This window comes from Neodiprion pinetum, chromosome 1 (genome assembly GCF_021155775.2).
Source record: "Neodiprion pinetum isolate iyNeoPine1 chromosome 1, iyNeoPine1.2, whole genome shotgun sequence".
Lineage (NCBI taxonomy): Eukaryota > Metazoa > Arthropoda > Insecta > Hymenoptera > Diprionidae > Neodiprion > Neodiprion pinetum.
The window spans coordinates 25,179,760-25,202,536 of record NC_060232.1 but is presented as its reverse complement, the minus strand read 5'-3'; the positions used below and the strand labels follow the sequence as shown (position 1 = coordinate 25,202,536).

General features: G+C 40.4%; 2 protein-coding genes and 1 long non-coding RNA gene across 5 annotated transcripts; all 3 read right to left on the bottom strand.

Moving 5' to 3' along the window:
• Nucleotides 1–1,881: 1,881 nt before the first annotated feature.
• Nucleotides 1,882–5,886, bottom strand: LOC124213591 (transcription termination factor 2-like). Of its 2 annotated transcripts, none has more exons than XR_006881912.2 (5): nucleotides 3,889–5,382; nucleotides 3,517–3,649; nucleotides 2,902–3,065; nucleotides 2,391–2,590; nucleotides 1,882–2,306 (listed from the first exon to the last, which is right to left on the bottom strand). XR_006881912.2 is itself a non-coding variant. In XM_046615039.1 (5 exons), exons 3-5 carry the CDS (start codon nucleotides 3,598–3,600, stop codon nucleotides 2,189–2,191), a joined length of 366 nt encoding a protein of 121 aa, XP_046470995.1. In that variant the 5' UTR covers nucleotides 3,601–3,649; nucleotides 3,889–4,034; nucleotides 5,656–5,886; the 3' UTR covers nucleotides 1,882–2,188. The 2 variants fall into 2 exon arrangements, 1 of the variants encoding a protein (XP_046470995.1); XM_046615039.1 differs by lacking the exon at nucleotides 2,391–2,590 and adding an exon at nucleotides 5,656–5,886 and having other exon boundaries at nucleotides 3,889–4,034.
• Nucleotides 5,887–7,069: 1,183 nt separating this feature from the next.
• LOC124213556 (uncharacterized) lies at nucleotides 7,070–10,371 on the bottom strand. 2 transcript variants are annotated; one of them, XM_046614964.2, is made up of 9 exons: nucleotides 9,797–10,369; nucleotides 9,654–9,726; nucleotides 9,442–9,585; nucleotides 9,113–9,334; nucleotides 8,741–9,049; nucleotides 8,496–8,603; nucleotides 8,205–8,365; nucleotides 7,535–7,943; nucleotides 7,070–7,405 (listed from the first exon to the last, which is right to left on the bottom strand). In XM_046614964.2, exons 1-9 carry the CDS (start codon nucleotides 9,920–9,922, stop codon nucleotides 7,242–7,244), a joined length of 1,716 nt encoding a protein of 571 aa, XP_046470920.1. In that variant the 5' UTR covers nucleotides 9,923–10,369; the 3' UTR covers nucleotides 7,070–7,241. The 2 variants fall into 2 exon arrangements, with proteins under 2 accessions (XP_046470920.1, XP_046470935.1); XM_046614979.2 differs by lacking the exon at nucleotides 7,070–7,405 and having other exon boundaries at nucleotides 7,840–7,957; nucleotides 9,797–10,371.
• A 4,340-nt stretch (nucleotides 10,372–14,711) lies between these two features.
• On the bottom strand, nucleotides 14,712–19,897 carry LOC124213601 (uncharacterized). The gene is made up of 5 exons (XR_011177068.1): nucleotides 19,794–19,897; nucleotides 17,344–17,632; nucleotides 16,098–16,297; nucleotides 15,600–16,039; nucleotides 14,712–15,457 (listed from the first exon to the last, which is right to left on the bottom strand). It is a non-coding gene; the product is annotated as an uncharacterized lncRNA (long non-coding RNA).
• Between the last annotated feature and the right edge of the window lie 2,880 nt (nucleotides 19,898–22,777).

Below are 22,777 nucleotides of genomic sequence, written 5' to 3'. Positions count from 1 at the left end.
GGTTCTACGCTCTTTTTGCCGCGATTTCTGAGATCCTGAGGGTCCAATTGATCAGATAAGGGTCGTACGAATCGAATCTGAGACCAAAAATTTTTTGCTCAAAAAAAAAGTAAGGCTAACCCCTTTCCATTTTTGGTTAAAATTTCCGCGATATTGAAAAGTGCTGGAATCAATTAATCGTAGCACTGATCGGACATAATTTTGCGAGAGAAATCGATTGGGCGCAGTCTCAATACGCTGTGATCAACGCATCAAAAGTTACAGCCGAAAAACCAGAACCTGAATTTTCGACATTTTTCAGCATGTGGTTTTCGCTCGCCATTTCTCTCCTGTTGGTCCTACGCTCTTTTCGCTGCGATTTCTGGGTTCCTGAGGGTCCGATTGGTCAGATAAGAGTCATTCAAATCGAATCTGAGACCAAAAGTTTGTTGCCCAAAAAAAAAGTAAGGCTAACCCCTTTCCATTTTTGGCGAAAATTTTCGCGATTTTGAAAAGTGCTGGAATCAATTAATCGTAACACTGATCGGACGTAATTTTGCGAGAGAAATCGATTGGGCGCAGTCCCAATACGCTGCGATCAACGCATCGAAAGTTACAGCCGGAAAACCAGAACCTGAATTTTGGACATTTTTCAGCATGTGGTTTTCGCTCGCCATTTCTCTCCTGTTGGTCCTACGCTCTTTTCGCTGCGATTTCTGGGTTCCTGAGGGTCCAATCGGTCAGATAAGGGTCATTCAAATCGAATCTAAGACCAAAAGTTTGTTGCCCAAAAAAAAAGTAAGGCTAACCCCTTTGTGTTTTTGGCGAAAATTTTCGCGATTCTGAGATGTGCTGGAACCAATTAATCGTGGCACTGATCGGACGTAATTTTGCGAGAGAAATTGATTGGGCGCAGTCCCAATACGCTGCGATCAACGCATCAAAAGTTACAGCCGAAAAACCAGAACCTGAATTTTCGACATTTTTCAGCATGTGGTTTTCGCTCGCCATTTCTCTCCTGTTGGTCCTACGCTTCTTTCGCTGCGATTTCCGGCTTCCTGAGGGTCCAATTGGTCAGATGAGGGTCGTTCAAATCGAATCTAAGACCAAAAGTTTTTCGCCCAAAAAAAAAAGTAAGGCTAACCCCTTTGTGTTTTTGGCGAAAATTTCCGCGATTCTGAGATGTGCTGAAATCAATCAATTGTAGCACTGATCGGACGTAATTTTGCGAGAGAAATCGATTGGGCGCAGTCCCAATACGCTGCGATCAACGCATCAAAAGTTACAGACGAAAAACCAGAACCTGAATTTTCGACATTTTTCAGCATGTGGTTTTCGCTCGCCATTTCTCTCCTGTTGGTTCTACGCTCTTTTTGCCGCGATTTCTGAGATCCTGAGGGTCCAATTGATCAGATAAGGGTCGTACGAATCGAATCTGAGACCAAAAATTTTTTGCCCAAAAAAAAAGTAAGGCTAACCCCTTTCCATTTTTGGTTAAAATTTCCGCGATATTGAAAAGTGCTGGAATCAATTAATCGTAGCACTGATCGGACGTAATTTTGCGAGAGAAATCGATTGGGCGCAGTCTCAATACGCTGTGATCAACGCATCAAAAGTTACAGCCGAAAAACCAGAACCTGAATTTCGACTTTTTTCAGCATGTGGTTTTCGCTCGCCATTTCTCTCCTGTTGGTCCGACGCTCGTTTCGCCGCGATTTCTGAGTTCCTGAGGGTCCGATTGATCAGATAAGGGTCATTCAAATCGAATTTTAGATCAAAAACTTTCGGCTCCAAAAATGAAGAATAAGTAAGGCTAACACAGTAAGTTTCCATCTTTGGTATATATTTACATAAATAATATTCAATTTCTTGTAATAATATAAGTCACAATATAGAAAACATCTTAGTAATAATGCAACAATTAATTACTGCTTTAAAAAACTAGGCTTAAGAATGATTTGAAACAATAACGTATGTTCAAAGTTTTCTCGAATACACTCATAACTAACTCATCCATAAATATATCCACTTATAAAATAGATTAATGTAGAATTTCTCATATTATAAAATAGGGCGTATTTCCTTCAGTCGTACCAAAACACTTTGGTTTTTAGCGAATAGATACATCGAAAAGTAACGGGTCGATCGACTTCTTGTAAAATTACGTAAGTTAGGTCAGAAAGTGCAGGCGTTTGGCAAAATAAAAGTTTTACAAGCTGAACAAACATTTGAGATCATCCATCAATAACTTGGAGGCACCTGCAGTACCTGCTCCTGTCAAACCTCCGTTCGCTATTTCTAGCTTTCTGTTTTGCAGTGCTCTAATCCTGTGTAAATGTAAATAATTACTTATGTAGACTCTCATGTTAGTTTGCATAACGTATTATCAAAAAATAATTTGTATGTATTACTTGTAAATGTAAACGCTTTTAGTTTGGCCAACTCTGTAAATTCGATCCTGTGCTTGCGCTTCCAATTACCGATCCCAACGGATATCAAGCAAAAGTAAGTGATTGCCGCCAACCAAATTTAAGCTTACTCCGCCTGCAGTAAGCGATAGTAATAGAATTTGCGGTGCTGAGTCTATTGTGTTGAACGACTCCACTATGCGCTACAAAAATTAAGAAAGACGTTAATCGTATTTCCGAAGTAATGAGAACTCGGTCTGTTTAAATAAATATGTGATTTAGAAAAATACATCGTAACTACAGGCCTGGTTATCATTTTTTTCAACAAAAAAATCTTAAGGATTAGAAATAGAAATGATTCGACCAAGGTAGTTGGTGAAATACTCATGAAAATAAATATTGCAAATGTGTGAGAAAACTAAGAATATCATTGTAGCCAAAAAAAAATCACTGTGCAATATAAAAATAAGAAGTTTTTCAGACGTATAGACAAAAACTCTCAAATCGTACCTACCGATTTTTTACGGGAATTTTTCCAGACAGGGTGTCATAAGTTGCTCCATTTAGGGTTTTGAGACGAGACCTCACAACTTCCAGCATACTGGTCCATTGTGGTACTACTATCATCTCATCACCTTTGTCCAGTATTTCTTGTATTGTGTGGAGTACAGCTCTCAACTAGAAAAGATATCCCAAATCAATACGCTGCGATCAACGCATCAAAAGTTACAGCCAAAAACCGAGAACCTGTGTTTCCAAAATTTTTCAGCAGGTGCTTTTTCGCTCGCCATTTCTCTCCTGTTGGTCCTAGGCTACCCTACCCTACCCTACCCTACCCTACCCCTAACCTTACCCCACCTTACTACTACGACTCCTCCTGCCACTCCTACTACTACGACTACTCCTATTCCTACTCCAACTTCTACTACTACTTTTACTCCTTCTACTCCTACTTCTACTCCTATTCCTACTCCGAGTCCTACTTCTACTACTACTCCTACGTTTACTCCCATTTCTACATTTACTTCTAATCCTACTTCTACTTCTAATTCTGATCCTACTTCTTCCCCTGATCCTACTTCTGATCCTACTTCTACTGCATCAAATATTATAAAAATGTTAAACTTACCGAGCACAAATCCTCGTCCTTCTCGTCCACATTGTTCTCCTCGACTTCCTCGTCCTCCTCCTCGTCCAGCTCGACCACCTCCATCCACCACCAACCATCTCCAACGACCACTGCCAACCACCTCGGGTTATGTCTGGAATAGTAATAAATATTTTCCGTATAAGAACACATCAAAAATATTGTGTAAGGATTAATATAATTAATTTATTAATCAATAATATACTAAATTGTATTAGCGCATTGAGAACTACTGAATTTGTGCTTACGCGAAAAAGAATTGAAATAATTTATTGTAAACATGACAAGTTTAAAAAATGTTATATCAAATGTAATTACGATTGCCTTTAGACATTATGAAAATGTTAGACTCACTGTGCAGAAATCCTCGTTCTCCTCGTCCACCTTGTCCTCCGCGTCTTCCTTGTCCTCCGAGAGTTGAAATTCACCAGATAGCAGACCTGGAGCACAACAACCACGGAGTACTCATCCTGGAAGTCGAGTTTCACCAGGTAACAGACCTGGAATGCAGAATGTACGAAGCGTTTCTTCCCGAAGTCGAGTTCCACCAGGTAGCGGACCTTGAGCACAGAAACTACGGAGCGGTTGTCCTGAAAGTCGAGTTTCACCAGGTAACGGACCTGGAGCGTAGAAACTACGGAGCGCTTGTCCTAGAACTCGAGTTGCACTAAAAACTGGACCTGGAGCGCAGGATCCAGGAGGTAGAGAACCCGGTACTCGAAATTTGCGGCGCGCGATTCCCATACGTCCGATCTACTGCGCAGTTGTTTCCAGACTGATGAATTCGGCTAGCTGATTACCATAGATCGATGACGTCAGAAGAAAAAAATTTCGGTGACGTCACTTTCTGAACATCCGAACATCCGAATACCCCAACTTTAGTTTTGAACCTTAATACTATGATGATGTATGATGTAGGATGCATGATGATGTATGGTGTATGATGTATGATGATATGATATGACGTAAATGATTTCAGTTTTTTCGTTTCAGACAAGAAATACGCACTTTATCTTTCCTGCCGATTCCAGACTCAAGCGGCTAGGCCCTTCGATGGTCAGCCTTTGACTACAGATATATTCTCCAGTTAACGGGTCAGCTAATAACTCTGCCGGTCTGCGACAGTTGGATGATAAAAATTTTTGCTTGTATCTTTCAAGTATGTCAGAAAATACACTCGAAGTTTTAAGAAGCTACGTTCTTTCTCTCGCTGTCAGAAAAAAAAGATCGCCGACCATCACTTTTTGAGGTCTTTAAGTCAGGACACTGCGTTAAATACTGTCTTATATACGAAGCATCCATTTCATCTCGATCAAAATCAGCGCATCCGTTATGTATTACAGTTACTCTGAATTTTTTTCGATATGAACACTTTTCGAAAACAATTCTGCTTCACTACCCAATGTAGGTACTTCACTTGCGATAAGCTAAATCAGCGTTTCGATTCTATGTCTACGAAAATTCAAGATCGAGAGAGCAAATGAAAAGTTGTTGGAATAATTATGAATATTAATGTTATGGAATACATCGAGCGCGTGTCGAATAGAATCCCATTTCGAAATGAATGATTCTTCTATTTCCATATTATAGCCGTATTATTGTAGATGATCTAGCTTGTTTCTTCGAAAATTATAAAATTTATAATCTCTGCATCATTGTTGCTTCTGATCTGTTATTATTTATGATCTATGTATACATTCTTCTCTCGGGTACCTATACTTCAATTAAATCACTGTTTTGCTACGAATGTTGGGAGAAATTTATTAAGCAGAGTCGATAGAACAGAACCCTCCTACGCTCCCAGGCCTACCTGCGCCCACTTGCCCGACGAAAACTGGTCACAAAAATTTACCCAGGGGTATCCGTCTCTACATTCGTTAGTCAACGCTTGAGATATCGAATTTTTTCATCCAATAATCTTAAAAGTGCTGAACAAAGCAAGAAAAACTCTTCATAGGAACATTCTTGAAATGATAGGAACTAGAAATAAAGTAATTCAAAATTTTTCAAAAATATATGCAGCTCAGAGTTGCCTACGTAAAAAACTTTAAAAAAATAAATTGAGCCGCTTAGAAATGCTACTGTCGCCTGTAAAAGATTTCTAGGTAGGAGAATACATACTTATAGACTGATGCAAGGATACCTCCCCACTCTCTTGATTGTACGACAGAGAGAGGACCCTATACAGGACTAGCTCCATCCTTCGGTCACGGCTTCAACAGCCCCTTAAGCCGCGCAGTTTACCTGCATGAGGCTTACATGCTCTTTCTCTTTCTTTTTATGGTTGGCCTCACCTAGGTACGCTCACAATCAGATAACGCATTTGCGAACCACGGTTGACATAGAATAGTATTCCTATGTCCACGGTGCGATATAACGTTCGCTTAGAGCGTGATGTTACGCATGCGCATATCGAGCAAGGTTAATTTCGTACCATGTTTGAAACGCCTGACAACACGAAACGACTGCAGTTAAAGGAATTTGAAAGGGAAATTTTCTTCTTCTTCATCCCTTCAATTCTTCTTCTGCCGTTGATCAGCCATATTGTCAACGCAAGGTTAATAGCACAGATTCGAATCCTTACAATTACACAAAAAAAACTAGCTGCTTAAAAAGTTCCAATTACATTTCTAGGATCTAACGGGTTATTTTCGTAATGCGCCCTACAGGGACCCCTAATTATAGGCAAATCAGGGTTGCAAACGTTGACTGATATATCTTCACGTGGTCATCAGGCGACGTTTCGAGTCCACTCAGTAGCTCCGAGTTTCGCCGTGGCGACATCAGCCGCGTGCTAACAACAGAGCAGCGGGTTATTCAGAGTGGACTGATACCCTGATTTGCCTATAATCAAGAGTCCGAAAATAACCCACCATATAAAAGTACCGTAAGCATCGAACTGCAGATACTAATGGTAAGCTGATTAGTTTCAATTTTATTTTGTGTCCCGAGGGTGATAAAATATTAACAGTATTTCGAATTTTCTAGTTAGAAGTTTGTCCCGACAATTAATATTTACCAACAGCTCCACAAATTTCGTTACATTTTTTACTGATTTAACGCAATTCAAATTCTCGGCAAACTAGTGATATTGTTTGTAGTAACTGCTTTTCTTGGCACAAGGTATTTTGAAATAGTGAAATAATTCACATATAGCAGCAAAATGGTTTGAAAGAATGAAGTTGATCCAAAAAATTGCTTGTTATTCGAACTAATTGTTTCTTTTAGAATATGTATGCAATATTAAACCGCACTAAATGAAACCATCAGGAACAATAATTGAATGTGTTCATGGCAAACTGAAAAATGCACATATGTCGCAGTAGAATTTTGTAAAAGTAGCGAACACAGTTTGACAATTGATTTACAAAGGCAATAGTCATGTGCAATTATACAACTCAGGAAAGTTTCCTTGATCGAGTTCCGAGTAAGAGAGAGCTCCTTTTTTATCCTTGAGCACACATAGAGCCTCGTTTACTGTTCGAGGAAAATCTAACTGCATACAGAATTCATGATTTCAGTGAAAAAGCTTGGGTGTGTTTTAGAATTTTCATTAAAAATAATACACGTATAAATCATTAATATTAGTAATTAAATTACTCATGTGTCGAACTTGGTAAAACACAAGTAAAAAATATTGATTCAGTACAAAATGATGATTACAATATTTATACAACGTTCGTGGTTTTTTTGTGGACTTCAGATTCTTATTCAGACTCGTCATTGACTCCGAGCAACTCTAACTCACCAATATCAGTTGCATAAAACCGTTTCTTATCATCGTTTTTACATCCTATGAAAACAGTACACTCGCTGATATTGTGTGTCTTTGAATATGTATCATTCTGATCATTATTTTTCAACGAACATCCTGTAATATAAAGAAATATTTAGATACAGAAATCCTAAATTATAAAACTGATCGGTGTAAAGAATTATCAAATTTAAGGTCGCAAATAAAAAATACAAGTTGACGATGAAGAAAGAAAATGCTACTCACTAGAAATATTTTCGGAGGATATTGGTTTCTTGTCAAGTGTTGGGTCGGGCATACTATCTTTCGCCAATTTTAAGCTCTTCAAAAAATCTCCTTTGTCTCTGGGACATAGTTTAGAATAAGTCGCATTATGAATTTCATCAACCAGATTATCCAAATCTTTGGGCATCTTGAATCGTTTAAAGGAATATGCGTGAAGATGTACGCTGTCGGGTTTAGAATAGGGAAACTCAATAACAAAGTATCTTTTTTTCTTCCGATGGTAGTCCTCCTCTATTAATCTCCATACATGCGCATGTAGGTATCTATATATTGATCGAGTCACTGTGACAGAAATATCACGTGGCGGAGATTCAGCTACAATAACAGTACTTGCCATTTTAAACGCACTAGTACACCAGATACTAGGATTCTGAAAAATTAATACTAAATGCAGTTTTATTGAAGTGTTGTACACAATAATCCTATCTTTTACTGAATAATTATAAGGAGTTAATTAAATCCAATCTTATTGAATATGATTGAATGGATTGAACTTGATTTAAAAAAGCGGCCTGTACATAAGACTATATTAAATATAGCATATTTAAATATGGTATATTCATCACGATGTGTGGGGGCTGTTAGAAATAAAATCTAGGATTGCACTCAATGTTCAGAAAATTTTACATACCTTGAGAGGATCTTTTGGAGCATCCAGTACATCAATCATAGCATTGATATCACAAGATCGTAGGTACTCAGCCAACTTGGTCATGACACCAATGTGGGTATCATGTACTGCATCATATGTCAGCAGGCAATACGGTTTTCTTGCACGTAAGACGGGCAATTCTGTTGGGTGATAAACCTCATCATTAAATTATGGATAAACAAAATAAATTAGTCAGACTATGTATCCATGAAAATAAATTTTAAAATAATTTAAAAAATTAATGGAGAAATTTTGGGAAATCAATCTTACGATGGTGTTTTGTCCAGTAGACGTAAATCTGGCGCAGAGCAAAGAACATCACAATTGGTATGCAGCCAGCACCAACTATCATGACAATTACCTTTGCAGGAGAACGTCCTATAAAATGAGAAAGATAACCTTTACAATTATTGAAGCTTTGGAACTGACAATTTCCACATACAACAGAGCAAAGAATGAGGAATTTACTGTCCAAAATTCTAACCATGCCATGACTCAGAAACGAAAAAACTTACTCCTCATGAATACTGCGCTGGCTACAGCCTTACATTCGTGTTCACACTTTGAGGACAATGGTACCACTGTAAAATAGTACTGTGTATTCTCCTGAGGAATTCGATACCATTCCCAGATCCCCGTTTTATTTGAACTATCAGGCGCAACAGGTTGAGAACAACTATCGTCTATGTATTTGCAAAATTTTACTTCGTACTGGGATACATTGCATTCTGCAGGAAAAGATTGTATATGTAAACGGACTTCGTCCAATTCACTTGTATCGACATATGTCAATAATTGTCGTTCTTTTATCGCGTGACAGTGTTCTGAAACATAATTCCGTTTAGAAGTGAAATTTTTGTCAAGGGCATATGTTCAAAAGATCTTACCATTGGGCTGTGAATTAGGCACTTTTACTTTATACTGTTTGAGGTAATTAGTACTGTCTACTTCCACCAAGATTTGTAAGGTCGCGTCATACAAGCAATTGTTGCCATTTATTGGGTATAACCAAGATAATTGTTTTGGGGAGTTCTCAGGAGCTACATGACTTAAGTCGATGGCCTGGTAAATCTTTTGGTCCTTGATATACTGAAATAGTATTTTCACTTCTGCAACCAAACAAACACAATTGTCAAGAAATTTTCCTTCATAAAAAAAAATCAAATAAAATACATCAAGTGGCTAAAATTAATTTAATTTGTTTTATACAACTCACTGTTGAAGTGAATGTTGGTCACAGTCAAATTGAGTATCATCAAATCATAATCATAACACTCAAAAACTCTCAATTCAAACTGTTCAGCGTCATTCTCAGAGCGATGCAAATTATTTAACTGCATCGCAGAAAGATCTGGACATTCTGGAATCAAAAATGAAATAAAGTCAAAATTGCATGTTGAATCTCTCTGTAAAATTTTGGAAACTCACCGTCATTGAGAAGGCATTGGTCCACATATTTATACTTTGTCTCGTTCCCTCGTGCTAATCGGTAAAAAGTGTCCTGGGTAAAGAAAACATGAAGTAAAAATGCAAAAGAATCAAAAAAGTTTACACTTTGTCGATATTCTTACCTTGGCCATATTCCTGCCTTCATCGCAACGACTTATGTAGTACTCAGACTTTGGCTCGCAGATTGAACTATTCGAAATTGGAGACGCAAAGAAGAGGAGCAACAAAAAAAGAACTCTTTCACGCATTTTCAACGATACTAGCTGCGACAATAAGCTTGACACAACTCGGATTCATCCATACAACGTGTACCTACAACAATAGAAAAACTATCCACACAACTACCAATAACCGTAATGACGTTTCCGTGGGGGCTTGTTAGAGCGGTTGCAAGACGGAAAAAAGCTGGTCGTATCGCGTCGCAGCGAATTTCTCTTATCTTGAGATTAAACTAATCGCTTTGGGCGTAACATATTTTTTGACACGATATTGTATACAGTGGTGGAGCATAAGACTTTTCTTCTTATCTTTATAAGCCTATGCTGGAACAGTGATGCGGGTACATGTATTCTGACACACATCAGCTTTGAAAACGGGAAAACCAGGAAAAACGGCCGAGTGGGGCTCGCAAATTTTCAGCAATGCTTATGCTTAGCGTTGATTGAAGATATACAAAGACTGCTAGCCTTGTGGGACTTTTTGTAATGGCAACTGGATGATGTAAATTCATCGTCGAGCGGCGCCCTCTACGTCCTTCCCGGCAAGCGGTCGGTACGTAAAGACGACAAGAACTGATGTTACCATCACTCACGAATTCCGTTAGTAAGATTGAAATTTTCAAAAGAATTCTTAATTCGAATTTTTGAATTCAAAAATTGAAAGTAATTGTATTAATAGGGATTTGCTCATTGAAGGAGAGGAATTAATTTGCAATTAAATTTTTCAAATCAACGGAATGAAAACGAATTCCCGTTAGAGATTTTCGAATTAAAAAATATAAAATGATAGCGAAAAATTAGAAATAATTCCTACTTCAATTTCTTGCAGTACAAAAGTGAATTAATCAGCAAATTTTTTGAATCATGAAATAAAAAACAATTCAGAATTGATACTTTGCTTCTACGCTTAGGTAAGCTCTGGCTTGCCTATCAAAGCCAATCTGTACTTTCTACGTGAAAACGACTTTTATCCCATATAATTTGTAGATTTATAAATAAAGAAAGGAATAAATTCATGATTCGATTTGTGGTTTAGGGGTAGTGAACTAGTTCCGACGAGCGTCTATCGAACTTACAGGTTGAACTAGACGGATTCGTCTATGCGTAGTAACATGACACTACTCTCCAATTCTTTACGCAGAAATTGGACGGTCGGACAAAGAATTAGGATCAAAGGGCAAAACTAGTTTGAATTGATATCAATCACTGTTGAGTATGGAACTGTTAATCGTTGAAAGTTGATTCGGAGATTTCTCGAAAGTTTGAATCGATATACTTCCAGAGTAATTGGAACTTAGAAAATAAAAGGAGTTGAATTTGATGAAGAATTATTTATAAATTCGTTTATTGGAACATGGAATAAAAACATATTTGTGAGAGATGGAATGGATCAACATACTTGTAGAGAGTGTTGACGAAAATCGATATCTTCAGTCAGTAATTGATGTCCATTGTGGAAATATATCGTCGGCCTGATTTCAGTGGGTGCCAGAAACTGGGTGAGGTGAATTGAGTCTCCTGCAGCAGCTGAAGATGAGCTTACAAGAGCCTCGCTGAAATTCTAAAACTCCAAAAGTGATTACAGCGAGTTGAGCGATGCTAGTCGACTTGTTGTTGATGTGAATTAAATAGTTTTAATTTCGAGCCAAATTTTGGGCTATAGGTTTTTGTTTTGTTTCATCCGTTTCCAAAATCACGTATTTGCACATCTAAACTCCTGGAAGTTAAGTCTTTGGAGATTTGAAATTTTTTTAAATAGTAATAGTTTGAGTCGAAGTTTAAGTAATACTAGCTGTAAAACCATCGCTCGTTAAAACTCGCTCAGGGTCGGATGCCTAGTGCAGCTAGTTTTTGTGATTGTGCGCTCGCTTACTCGATGTTAGTGTTTTACCAGATGATACGGAATTAATGCACTGTGCAGGAACTACGGAGCGCTGGTCCTGGAGGTCGAAATTCACCATGTGAAGGAGCTGGGGCGCAGGAACTACGGAGCGCTTGTCCTGGAAGTCGTGTTTCACCAGGTAGCGAACCTGGAGCGCAGGCACCATAGGAAATTACTCGTAAAGGTCAAGAGTCACCAGGTCAAGGACCTGGACAGCCAGAACTACGGAGTGCTTGTCCTTGAAATCGAGTTTCACCAGGTCGAGGACCTGAAGCGCAGTAGCTATAGAGCGCTGTTCCGGAAGTCGAAATTCATCAGGTAAAGGATCTGGAGCGCAGGAACCACGGAGCGCTTGTCCCTGAAGTCCAGTTTCTCCAGGTAGAGAACCTTGAGCGCAGAAACTACGGAGCGCGAGTCCTAGAGGTCGAGATCCACCAGGTGGAGGACCTGGACAGCCATAATTACAGAAAATTATTCTTAAAGGTCAAAAGTCACCAGGTCAAGGACCTGGATCGCCAGAACTACGGAGCGCTTGTCCTGGAAGTCGAGTTTCACCAGGTAGCGGATCTGGAGCGTAGAAACTACGGAGCGCTCGTCCTGGAACTCGAAATGCACCAGAGAACCCGGTACTCGAGATCTGCCGAGCGCGATTCTCATACGTCCGTTCTACTGCGCGGTTGTTTCCAGACTGAGGAATTCGGCTAGCTGATTTTCGTTGACGGCGATTACTATAGATCGATGAGGTCAGAGAGAAAAAAATTTCGGTGACGTCACTTTCTGAACATCCGAACATCCAAACTCTGGTTTCGAACTTTAATACTACGTATGATGTATGATGATTGGAGTGCATGTTTCTGATGTTTCTCAGATTTTTTGCATAGTTCTGCAAACAAAAACACGTATCCGACATATCATTGGTAGTAGCTAGCATTGATAATTTTTCTCAAAGTTGAGCAAAGGATCGTTAAACACAGAAGACTTCAAGCTTTCGAAAGATTTTGCAGCCTGCATCTACTTTTATTGACACGTACTCGTATATCAAATGTCGAAGTCACGTGTCTGTATTTTTTGGGCTAAGACGCTTTTCATTTAACAATAATAAGAATCTATCACGCGCACTTGTAACACTAATATTAAAGAAAATATATATTTTCATCTGATAAGAATGATTATGGTTTATGACAAAATGATCTGTACTTTCAATTATAAATACATGCAAAGAAATTCTCGGGTCATATTCTTGCTATACTGCCTTCGATTACCGTTTTCGGTACTCTTTTTATTGCAGGTGGCTCCAAATCATATATCTCTTTTTGAAAAGCCTTATCAACTTTTTCAACTCCACCTTTCAGATACGTAACAATATAGTTAATTCTCACTTCTCAAGTTAAATAAATGTGCAACAGTGCAAGGTGTAACTATACTCGGTTCAATTTCCTTTGATGCGGAATAGCAGATTATAACCATGAGTACGTTTTGATAACGTTCAGACGTACAGCCTACAGAATAAAAATTTACCTTACGGATAATGTTGCGTTGGTAAGAGGATTTAATGATTTGAAAGCTATCGGATTATTGCTCTTGAAAATCAGTTATTGAAATACAACCGTCGAATTTTCAATAATGTTATCTATACAATTCTGAACATTACAAAATCTGCCCTGTGACAAACATATTTTTTCCCGTCCTTTTTAGCACTTTGAAAAATTATGAATCGACAACAATTAATATTTAGCATTTCAACAATTGAGAAGACAAATATGGTTTGATAAGTACGTCGATATTATGCAGAAAGTAAAGTAATTATTTCAGCTATTTTTCGTCAAATTTACAAAAAGTTGTATTACTGAAAGACAATTTTAACAGCTTGTCAAAATTTAAAATAAATCCACCAGACTTTTGTTCTTCATTCCAGTTAATTTGCAGCGAACCTTGTGATAGATTCATTTTCATTATTCGTTTTTATATGTATTCAAGAACTTGCGTTATTTTTCTCAATTAAAACTATATTCATCTATGGTTTAGTCGGTTAGTATACTCGTAGTGTCGCTGGAGATGGGATGATTCGGTCAGAGCGGCGAACCATTGGTCGGTCTGTCGATTATTAATACCGCACACTGTTGAAACCGCAATGCCATTACCGACCGTAGATAAGCGTTGAAAAAAATCCCTCATTCAGTTAGTTATAGATTTTTGAATTTGAAAAATTAAACGGTTCGGTATTATTATATTTCAAAAGGAAGAAGCTACACTGAGAAAAATTTCATTTGTTACAGTAATTCGAAAAATTCAGTAAAACAGGTATCGTTAAAAAAACTGTTTGAATATTGTTGGCATTACAAAAAACGAGGTACACGTAACCATTTTACGCTATTGTCGATCCTTTTTTGGTAATTGCAACGTAAAATCAGTTTGTTCAGTTTGCTCTACTTTTTTAGTTAAATAAGGCTTCAACATCAATTTATTGTTGCACAAGCATTAAATTTTCGCAACAGTTGCAAGAAAATATAGTAACAGTGATCGTAATGAGAAAGAATAACAACGGATACTAGACTTTCTGGTAACAGCTAGAAAACTAATTTTCATTTTCTACCTAGAACTATATTTTTCGATTGTGGTAAAAAATGAAAATAGTTAAGTACTGAGCGGTAGCAGGGATTAAAAATTTCTCTCAGTGTGATTCCTTCAGAATAAACTTGCAGAATTTTCAACCATACGACGTTCATGTGATGGTAAAATCTTGTTCTAAAATGTTCTAGGAATCCGCCTCCGAACTGAAAATGCAAATCATCTATTACATTACCTTCCAATAAATTGTACGATATTCAAAAATAACCAAAGCAGAATAAGTGGTATAATCTGTGCGCCTGCAGAGCAGGCAACTCAGCAGGCACAAAAGCATCGCGTGTCACTGTGCGCCCGAATTCAGTGTAGTTTGCGAAAATACAAACCACGTCTCAAAGATTAAGGCAACATTTCTTAGACAGGTTTCTTTATTGCAATTAACCAATTATCCCATTAAAAATTCCATGTAAGCTCGATCGTGTACGTTTTGTTTTTGTCGACGAAGGTAGGTAGGAATTTGCTGGCAACGTCGTCGCTCCCCGACGAATCCAACACGCATACGCATTGCTAATATTTGAGTATGTGTATCGAACCGCGATCCCAAGGAGCCACGCGGGACCCGTTCGGGTGACGACGGTTGCACCTGTCTGGCCGCCTGCCTGCAGTCCAAACGGCGCCAGACTGCCTCTCCTCTCATTCCACCACCCTACACAACTAATTCCAATCTATCTTAAGACGACAATAGAATCGTTTCCAAATTCAATCTCCGACGGGGCGCAGAAGTTGTCCGACTAAACGAGAACCGTAAGTAATTAACCTTCCACTGTTCGTTGCAGACAAGCGTAGCTGCGTAATGAACCGTTGTGCTTTCATATGAATTTGGATATTTTTTATATTTAGAACGGGATCCTGCAAGCTTTTGTGAAAAACTTTTGCCAAATACTTTGCTAAGTAATCGGTCGATTTGTTGAACGTTGAATTAAGTGCATAGCTAGTATTTTGTGAAAGAAAGTTCGTTTTATTGGTAAAGTTTAGGTTTGACTGTGGACCTTTAATCACTCGTCCCAACAAAGCCCAACAAAGTGTTTCCTCAACCAATTTCAGTGTACTGCGAACTTCTGAAATGAGAATATGAAACATTGAAGATATGTAATCAACTCCTTTACACTTAATCTACGATCGAAGATTTCGTAGTTGACATGAAAACGGAAAAATAACTTCTCCGTAGATTCTACAACCTCACGACCCGCACGGGGTAACCTTGTATAAATTACGTTGTAGGTACATGGCGTTTGCTTGCCAACATTACTCCTGAATTACCGGACGCGATGAAGAGCCGGGTGAATCGGGCATAGCATTCCCACGGGGTTGTTGGACGCGCTGCTTACCGCATGCGGTAATTTCACTCGCGTTTCAGTCGAAATCGATTAAAACGACCGTGATTAATGGAAAAACTCTTCCGGAAAGCGGGATCCCTAAGGCGCGCTGATCAAAGATGTCTCATATTATGTATACTTACCCGTGGTCAAACTTTCCAACGAATCGTTTTAAACAAGAATCGAAGTCACCGTAGGCGCAAGGACCTGCCCGATCCTTGGAGACCTCATTGTTGGTGAGGATGAGGCGGAGTTATGGTTAGATCTGGGGTCCCTTCGAAGACGAGGAAACCTGGACGTAAGGCTGGCTGTTCGCTCAATTACCTGTGGTCCACGAAAATTAATCGATACGGTCCATCGCTTCACGCCTGAATGTTCTCACCCTTCTCCCATCGCTCTTGTCTTCGGACGCCGAGGTTCTTTAGCCTCCTCGAGGCTGCCATCGGCTTGGGATAATTAAAAGAACGGGTTCACTTTATAGTGCGTTTCGTATTCCGGACCCGCTCGATGGGATAGGCGTCTTGGACTCGACTATTTTGGGTTCCTGGTCTTTCGTCTTGGAAACATCCGAGCACTTTCAATCTGGAACATTCCTGGCGATGATTTGACAAGAAATAAAATTAGCGAGGAGTAAACTCGTCTACGTTTAAACAATTCTCTTCGACAGACTTTACTTCACTCCAAATGTTATCCACTGAGCAATATTTCATATTGGTGAAAAAACATATGCCCACGCTTTAATACATGTTGGCCAACTAATTTGATTCCATGGGTGATAACGACCTTTCCTCAACAAATGGCAAACTCGATTTCAAACTATAGACACTTTTTAATCCGTTCTAGGTGGTATCAGATCACGGATAGATTTTTATTTTGAAATCAGTGTTCGTTCTAGGATCAGCAAAGAATCTTAATTAACTTCGGTCACAGATTAACCTTTAACACCTTTACCGGATACCCCTCTGGATGTGGTGACTACAGGTTGTTACCAACGCCATTAGCCGAAACCGAATACTAACAAAACATCACCAGAGAAACCTTTACCTTGCACTTATTATCACGGCATTGTATGATTGGGAATGTTTTTTCTCCCTCGTAAAACTTATTGGTAATTGATTCAAATCTTTTTCTTACAAGGCTTAAACTACTGTATCAGAGAAAATTAAGTTGTTAAAACTCTGAACAGCATTTTGTCCAGCTAAGGTTAATACTTTTCTAAGCTACGGATATCTGTTAAAAGAAAAAAAATCGAGAACAAAAACGAGATCTTTCCATCGAGCAATGTATTATAAAGTTCGTGAAACGTTATAACAGACTTCTTGGAATCCGTTCCATAAACTTGGACAAAAATGCATCTGCCCAACTACCACAAATCTAAGGTGGCGCCAAGGTTTTGCAAGAATCGACTGATCGAAAAATTATCAGCCAATGCTTATTTTATTTCTGCATTTAATCCACCTCCTTGACGTTATTTGACAATAAAAAAAAAAAAATACGTAGCTACGAAGTACCCGCATCTACGAACTGGACATATGCGTGCACATTGTGGGTAAATAACACCGTTCAGATATATCTGTTACGTTTGGTTACGTTCGCCTGATCTGAAGAAGGTGTGTATGTCTGGTTACCTGCTCGTACTTGTGTCTGTGCCGATGAATTATACAGCGAGTGACCATATATGGGTCGCGAGCGTTGTGAACTCCGGTCCCGAGGACAACGCGCCACACGAAAGGGAGCGCGAGACACGGATTCTATCCGTGGTTGTAGAATGCATACACGGTGTGTACGTGTGGGAAAGAAGCTGTGCCTTAGCGAACAGAGGTAGGATCAATTTGCACCATCGTCGTGCCGATCAATTTCTGCGTTTCGTCCATCCACCAATGTCGAGGTATTGATAGAGAGCAGCCTTGACCCTTCCTAAAAAAAACTTTCATCTATGACCAGAATGACTCATTCAAATGTGAGTCATAGATCGTCAGCTTGCCGATCAACAGCCGACTCTTCAAGTTCGTGATCGATGAGGTACCAACTCCCAGAGTCCTCGCACTTCGGAGAGATTTGGTGATTTTTACTCAAGGTGCAAGGAATGATATTTTTCTTAATGAAACGCATTGATTTGAAACTTCGCAACCCTTCGCATGAGAAATTTATTTCGAGATTGACGATAATACGGGTAAAGATGCAAAAAGGACGAAACGCTCGTTTTTTATGCTCATCGAGTCGCTCGCAAGGACCCAAAACTCTCGAGCACGGGGTACAACGCCGAAGCGGAGGACGATGCGACCGGGGGATCGCATATATATTACACGCGAAGCTGGCGCCGCGATGTCGGATCCTATATATACACAGTGTGTCTCGCGCACATTCGTTCGACGGCAAAGAGACGCCGGGGCGCCAGGGGTATGCTGGATTACTGGCACTTGACATATCCGTGATGTCCGTCGTTTCGCCTCTTCTGCCCGGTGCCAGAAGCCAAAACAGTGGGAAATTTTTCACCCTTATAGCAAATAAAAGGTCTGTTCAAACTTTCGGTCTTACTGAAAGAACCGTACGTACGAAGGGACGTTCGGATGTTTACCCCGTGATCAATTTTTTTTCGTGAACAAAACAAAGACAGGGGTAAGTTGGAGTTTTTGGCAATAATTTACATCAAGTCCGTGATCCTCTTCTTGAGATGCTGGTCAGAAGTAATTTGAGACAACTAGTCGTTGCTTATAAGGAGACACTTGAAGGTTATAGAGTCTCATTCTTTTTAAACTGAAATTCGATCACTCGTCCTCTTATACCTGATCGTTTATTTCAATGGAAAAAGACGATCCATCTGCTGCACCAGGAATGCTTGAAAACGATATCGATATCGATGTTTGGAATTTTAACCCTAGATTTTCCATAGTGCGTATTTTTTTTATAATTGAAAATTGAGTACCCAGGATCAATAATATAGCTAAGCCGAGTAGATACTACTCTAAACGCTTTCAGGTTATTGTGACATTCTTCGTTTCCTATTTTTTGCCCAGAGCATGAGAAAATACCGGGTGCTGCTACCGTTGGGCATGAAAGCTTGTTTATTTTCGGCACAACCAAACCTCCCGTTGGGTACCGATTCTGGTACAACAATGGCGAAGAGACCCGGTGAAATAATTACAGGCAGATGCCAATGTCGCGTCACGGTCCATTACCGATGTACCGCCTCGATTCTCTATAACTTGTGTGAAATACCTAATCCATTGACTCCTTCGATACGACTCCTCACCGGGTTGACGTTCAATGTTTGTGAATTCCTCTGCAACTCAATCATTAGATGAAATTATGAAATCACATGGGGTGCTGTTAGGTTTACAGGTAACTTATAACCAGGGCTCAAAGCTATAGAGCCATTTGTACGGTTTTGTTCGGGCTTTTTGCGGTGTGGTCTATTTTATAATAAAGTATCAGCGAGTACGATTTATAGAATGAAATTTCGGAATTTATCAAAGCAGAAATCTCAGAGATAGAATAATCAAAGGAAACTGATATAATGTAAAACATTTCTAATTTTGGTGTGATTTGTACATCAATATAATGTTATTTCATACAAATAATTAATTGGCACCGCGGAAGGGGACACTCAATAAGTTTCGTTACAAAGAATTTTGTTAGGACTGGGGTATATGGAACCCAGCACCCCCAGGAAAACAGATATTGGACCCAAGGTCGTATCGGCCAGAGTGAAAAATCGCTTGTCTACACTATCAATTCGTATTTATTGTAGAATATCTTCAATATCCCGGCATCCAGTGAAGATGTCGTAGAAGAAATGAACTCTCCCTGTTTAGACTGAGACCATCTAACGCTTGAATTGATTCTGGGTCATTGTGTCAATGAATAATGTTCGAAAATTTTGCATTTCTCTTGAAGTTCTTTGCTTTATGCATGAACCGTCATAACCGACATCAACCTTGTGATATTTGAAATGTGATTTCTTAGAGAAAATTACATTTTTAATGGAAAATCAACACGCCCCTGAAATGTGTTCGTAACTTTAATCTCTGTAAGGAGTACGACTAAACATCTATTAAAAGTTTTACGAGATACTTACTCGATAGTAGATATTGAGTTTCAGAAAAGGTTAATGACCGTGAGATCGCACGGGGATCGTTTTGACTTCTCACTCACTTTCGAAAGCAGGTACAAAGTTACATTGTCAACACCTCGGTTAACGCCGGATCCGTCAATTACCTGCAATACAATAGCGTAAGAGCAAGAAACCTTGTGGTCTACCTTGCAAAAAGCAAAATGCTACACCGTAGCTGGAGCATCGCGGATCCGAGCTAACTCGAACGGGTGGGCAAAAACGGAGCAACAAGAGAAAGACAGACGAGTGCGGCGCCTGACGGGAATGGCGGAATGGTTATAGCGGTAGTCGGCACGACACACGATTACGTGATTGCGATCCCAGCCACGGTCATGTCTGCTTTAGCCTATCCATTACTGAATCTGTGCAATCCGAATCGAACCCGTAACAGATCGGGGTATAAAGTGAAAATAAGAGAATGGCAAAAGGTTGTTGGACATGCGTCTGGCTCCATCGTTTCCAAATAGTTTATCTGAAGACCGAACTTTGACATCTGGAGATGCGGGAACTTGTATAGAAAAAATATTGATTGTCGAACAAGTGTGGTGTCTGGGGGTAATGTAATGAGTTTGAGGGGCCGGTAAGGAAACTGTACGGAGAATCGGAAACTAGGTATACGGCCCGGCGAAGTTTGTTTCAACCCAGCATTTGCTGACTACCACCTTTTGTAAAAACGTGTGTTTGTCCTGTGATCATGAGAACGTGATACACGCTACAAAAACTGTAGACAATTAGGGCGAAGTGGCTCACCTCGGTAATGTAATGTCCAATACGTCTGGTGGAAAAGCGGTGGTGCAGAATGATGATGGTTGTATGATGAATAGGACTCTTGGTGTCTTCAGGATCGTATGAGGGCGCTGTAAGAAGACATGAAAACAGGAGTTGAAAAGCATCCACCTGTTCAGTAATCCAGACACACGCCCAGCACCTACCATCAGAACTGAATAAGAACGCTTCCAGAAGACTTCCGTAGATATACCCGCACTAGCAATTTCACTCGGAAGCTTTCACGCTGGGCGTTGTCTGACGCTGATCTTGAAGCGATGTGAATCCTCCCGAATAGCAAGTCCCGTAAATTACAGATGTCAGATGAGTTCGGGGAAGACGTTAAAGGGGCCAACTGTTCTCCGCTGATTGTTGGCGTATGGCCCGATTGTGCAGATCGTGAGAAAGTGTCTAACACAGTCCCCCAGACGCAACGTATTTACGGAAATGGACCGCAGAGACGCTGCGGCCTGCTGATGCAGTCGGACTCGTTTCATTGCAAGGGGCGTCGGCGAAACAATGGCTAATTACTACGCCGGGCGCCTGCGGCAAGGTTTACGAAGCCGTAAAATACTCTCAGATGCCGGTTCCTCGCGGGTGGCGGCTGCTAGTTCTGCGGTCTTTTGGACCCTACGAAACCGAAGCTAAAACTTTCGTTCGCAGCCAACCGACCCTGATCAAAGCCATTTCTTTCTTCAAGTTTTTTTTTCTCCGACCTGCCACTGATATTTCACCAGATAGGAGAAGCTGGGAAGAAACAAACCTCACGCTGCTTTTACCACGGATCATACACGGGGTCTTGAGTAATGGATCTCATCCCGGTTCCATATAACAAACGGACTGAGTCCGTTTGCAGCGACATTCGACGTCACGAGTTATTCACATTCGGTAGAGAAATTGTTAATTGATACTCACAGGCTTGTTTTTCACTGGGTTATTTTTCAAGCACCTCGATGTTGATGAGTTGACCTGGACGATTGCACGATCAAATCAATCAATCCGTGTACGACAGTCCATTCGTCTACAACCAACAATTACAAATCACCCGCGATTAATCAACGATTGACCATTTCTTCTTCCCGTGAATGTATTCTCTACCAATAGCATAACCCATTTCACCCTTGATAATTAGCACCCCATTAAGTGCTAATTAGTCGGCCCAACTTGCCTAGTCACTACTCAAACTAGCGAACGATCAAGAATGCGCGCGGCGCGCTGGAAGCTACCCGTTCAAAAGGTCATCGCGGCACAGATCGAGCCCCCTATTTACCGGTACTTTTGAGCGAGGGTGGAGCCGAGTAGTACTCAACTTCGCACCATCACGCTGCGCCGGCAAGACGCGGCTCACGGAACCATGGCGTGCATGGGAGACGGATGGGATGGTCCATGGGGTGCTTATGCGGGTAGGAACCGGGTGGCTGTGAGTCGGGCTGTCGGTCAGCTGGCGCCACCAGCCTCCCCCGCCGTCTCGCGCCTCTTGTCTACCCGCTGCACTCCCGCCTCATTAATCTTGCTTTATGGTCGCCGCTACACCTAAGCCCGTCGCCTCCCTCGTCGCCAGCCCTGGACCAACAGCGTCGAGTGGAGAACGCGCGCTGCTCGTATAGCCCAGACGAGAGGTATACACTAGACAATGGTGCGATAAACCGATTTCTCTCCGGTCCTTCAGGTCAGTGGAAATATCCTTATACCCAAAACCAGGGCGCCCTGCTGCGAAGCCATGCACGTATAAGAGCACCGTGCATTATAGCCGCAGTCACTTCGGAGACCATGCAATTCCCACTTCAGGTCTTCTGTGATGATAATTAACCGCGCTAATTGTAAGTCTCTGGAGATCGGTTTCGAGGGATCGATTGTTCCAGGTTTGTTGCTTCGAGACCTGCAGGTCGACATGCCTCGGAACATGAGTTGGCTGTGTCCGGTTAGTCCGGTATCTCATGGTTCGTGAGGTGAGAGGGGGCGTCCCGAAGTACGGCGCAAGTCCTTTTTCGTACCATCTTAATGAGACACATAAATTATACCGTGCATTTTAAATATTCTGACACGAAAATTCTGTTTTTAAAAAGCTAAGGTGATCAATTGTTGGCTATTGGCATTGGAAAGTCTCATCCTTGACATTCGTCAATTACATGCAGAAGATTTGATGCACGTTGTTTCTTTAGAATTTTGAAGATGAACGAGCT

Bases quoted from the DNA above. Each gene is read 5' to 3' on its own strand.
- LOC124213591 (XM_046615039.1), bottom strand. From the start codon at position 3,600: ATGGAGGTGGTCGAGCTGGACGAGGAGGAGGACGAGGAAGTCGAGGAG. The intron at 3,066-3,516 runs GTAAGTTTAACA...TATCTTTTCTAG, and splicing joins AGGACGAGGATTTGTGCTCG to TTGAGAGCTGTACTCCACAC. The intron at 2,307-2,901 runs GTAGGTACGATT...ACATTTACACAG, and splicing joins AAAATTCCCGTAAAAAATCG to GATTAGAGCACTGCAAAACA.
- LOC124213556 (XM_046614964.2), bottom strand. From the start codon at position 9,922: ATGCGTGAAAGAGTTCTTTTTTTGTTGCTCCTCTTCTTTGCGTCTCCA. The intron at 9,586-9,653 runs GTGAGTTTCCAA...TTTTGATTCCAG, and splicing joins CCAATGCCTTCTCAATGACG to AATGTCCAGATCTTTCTGCG. The intron at 8,366-8,495 runs GTAAGATTGATT...ATCACCCAACAG, and splicing joins CTACTGGACAAAACACCATC to AATTGCCCGTCTTACGTGCA.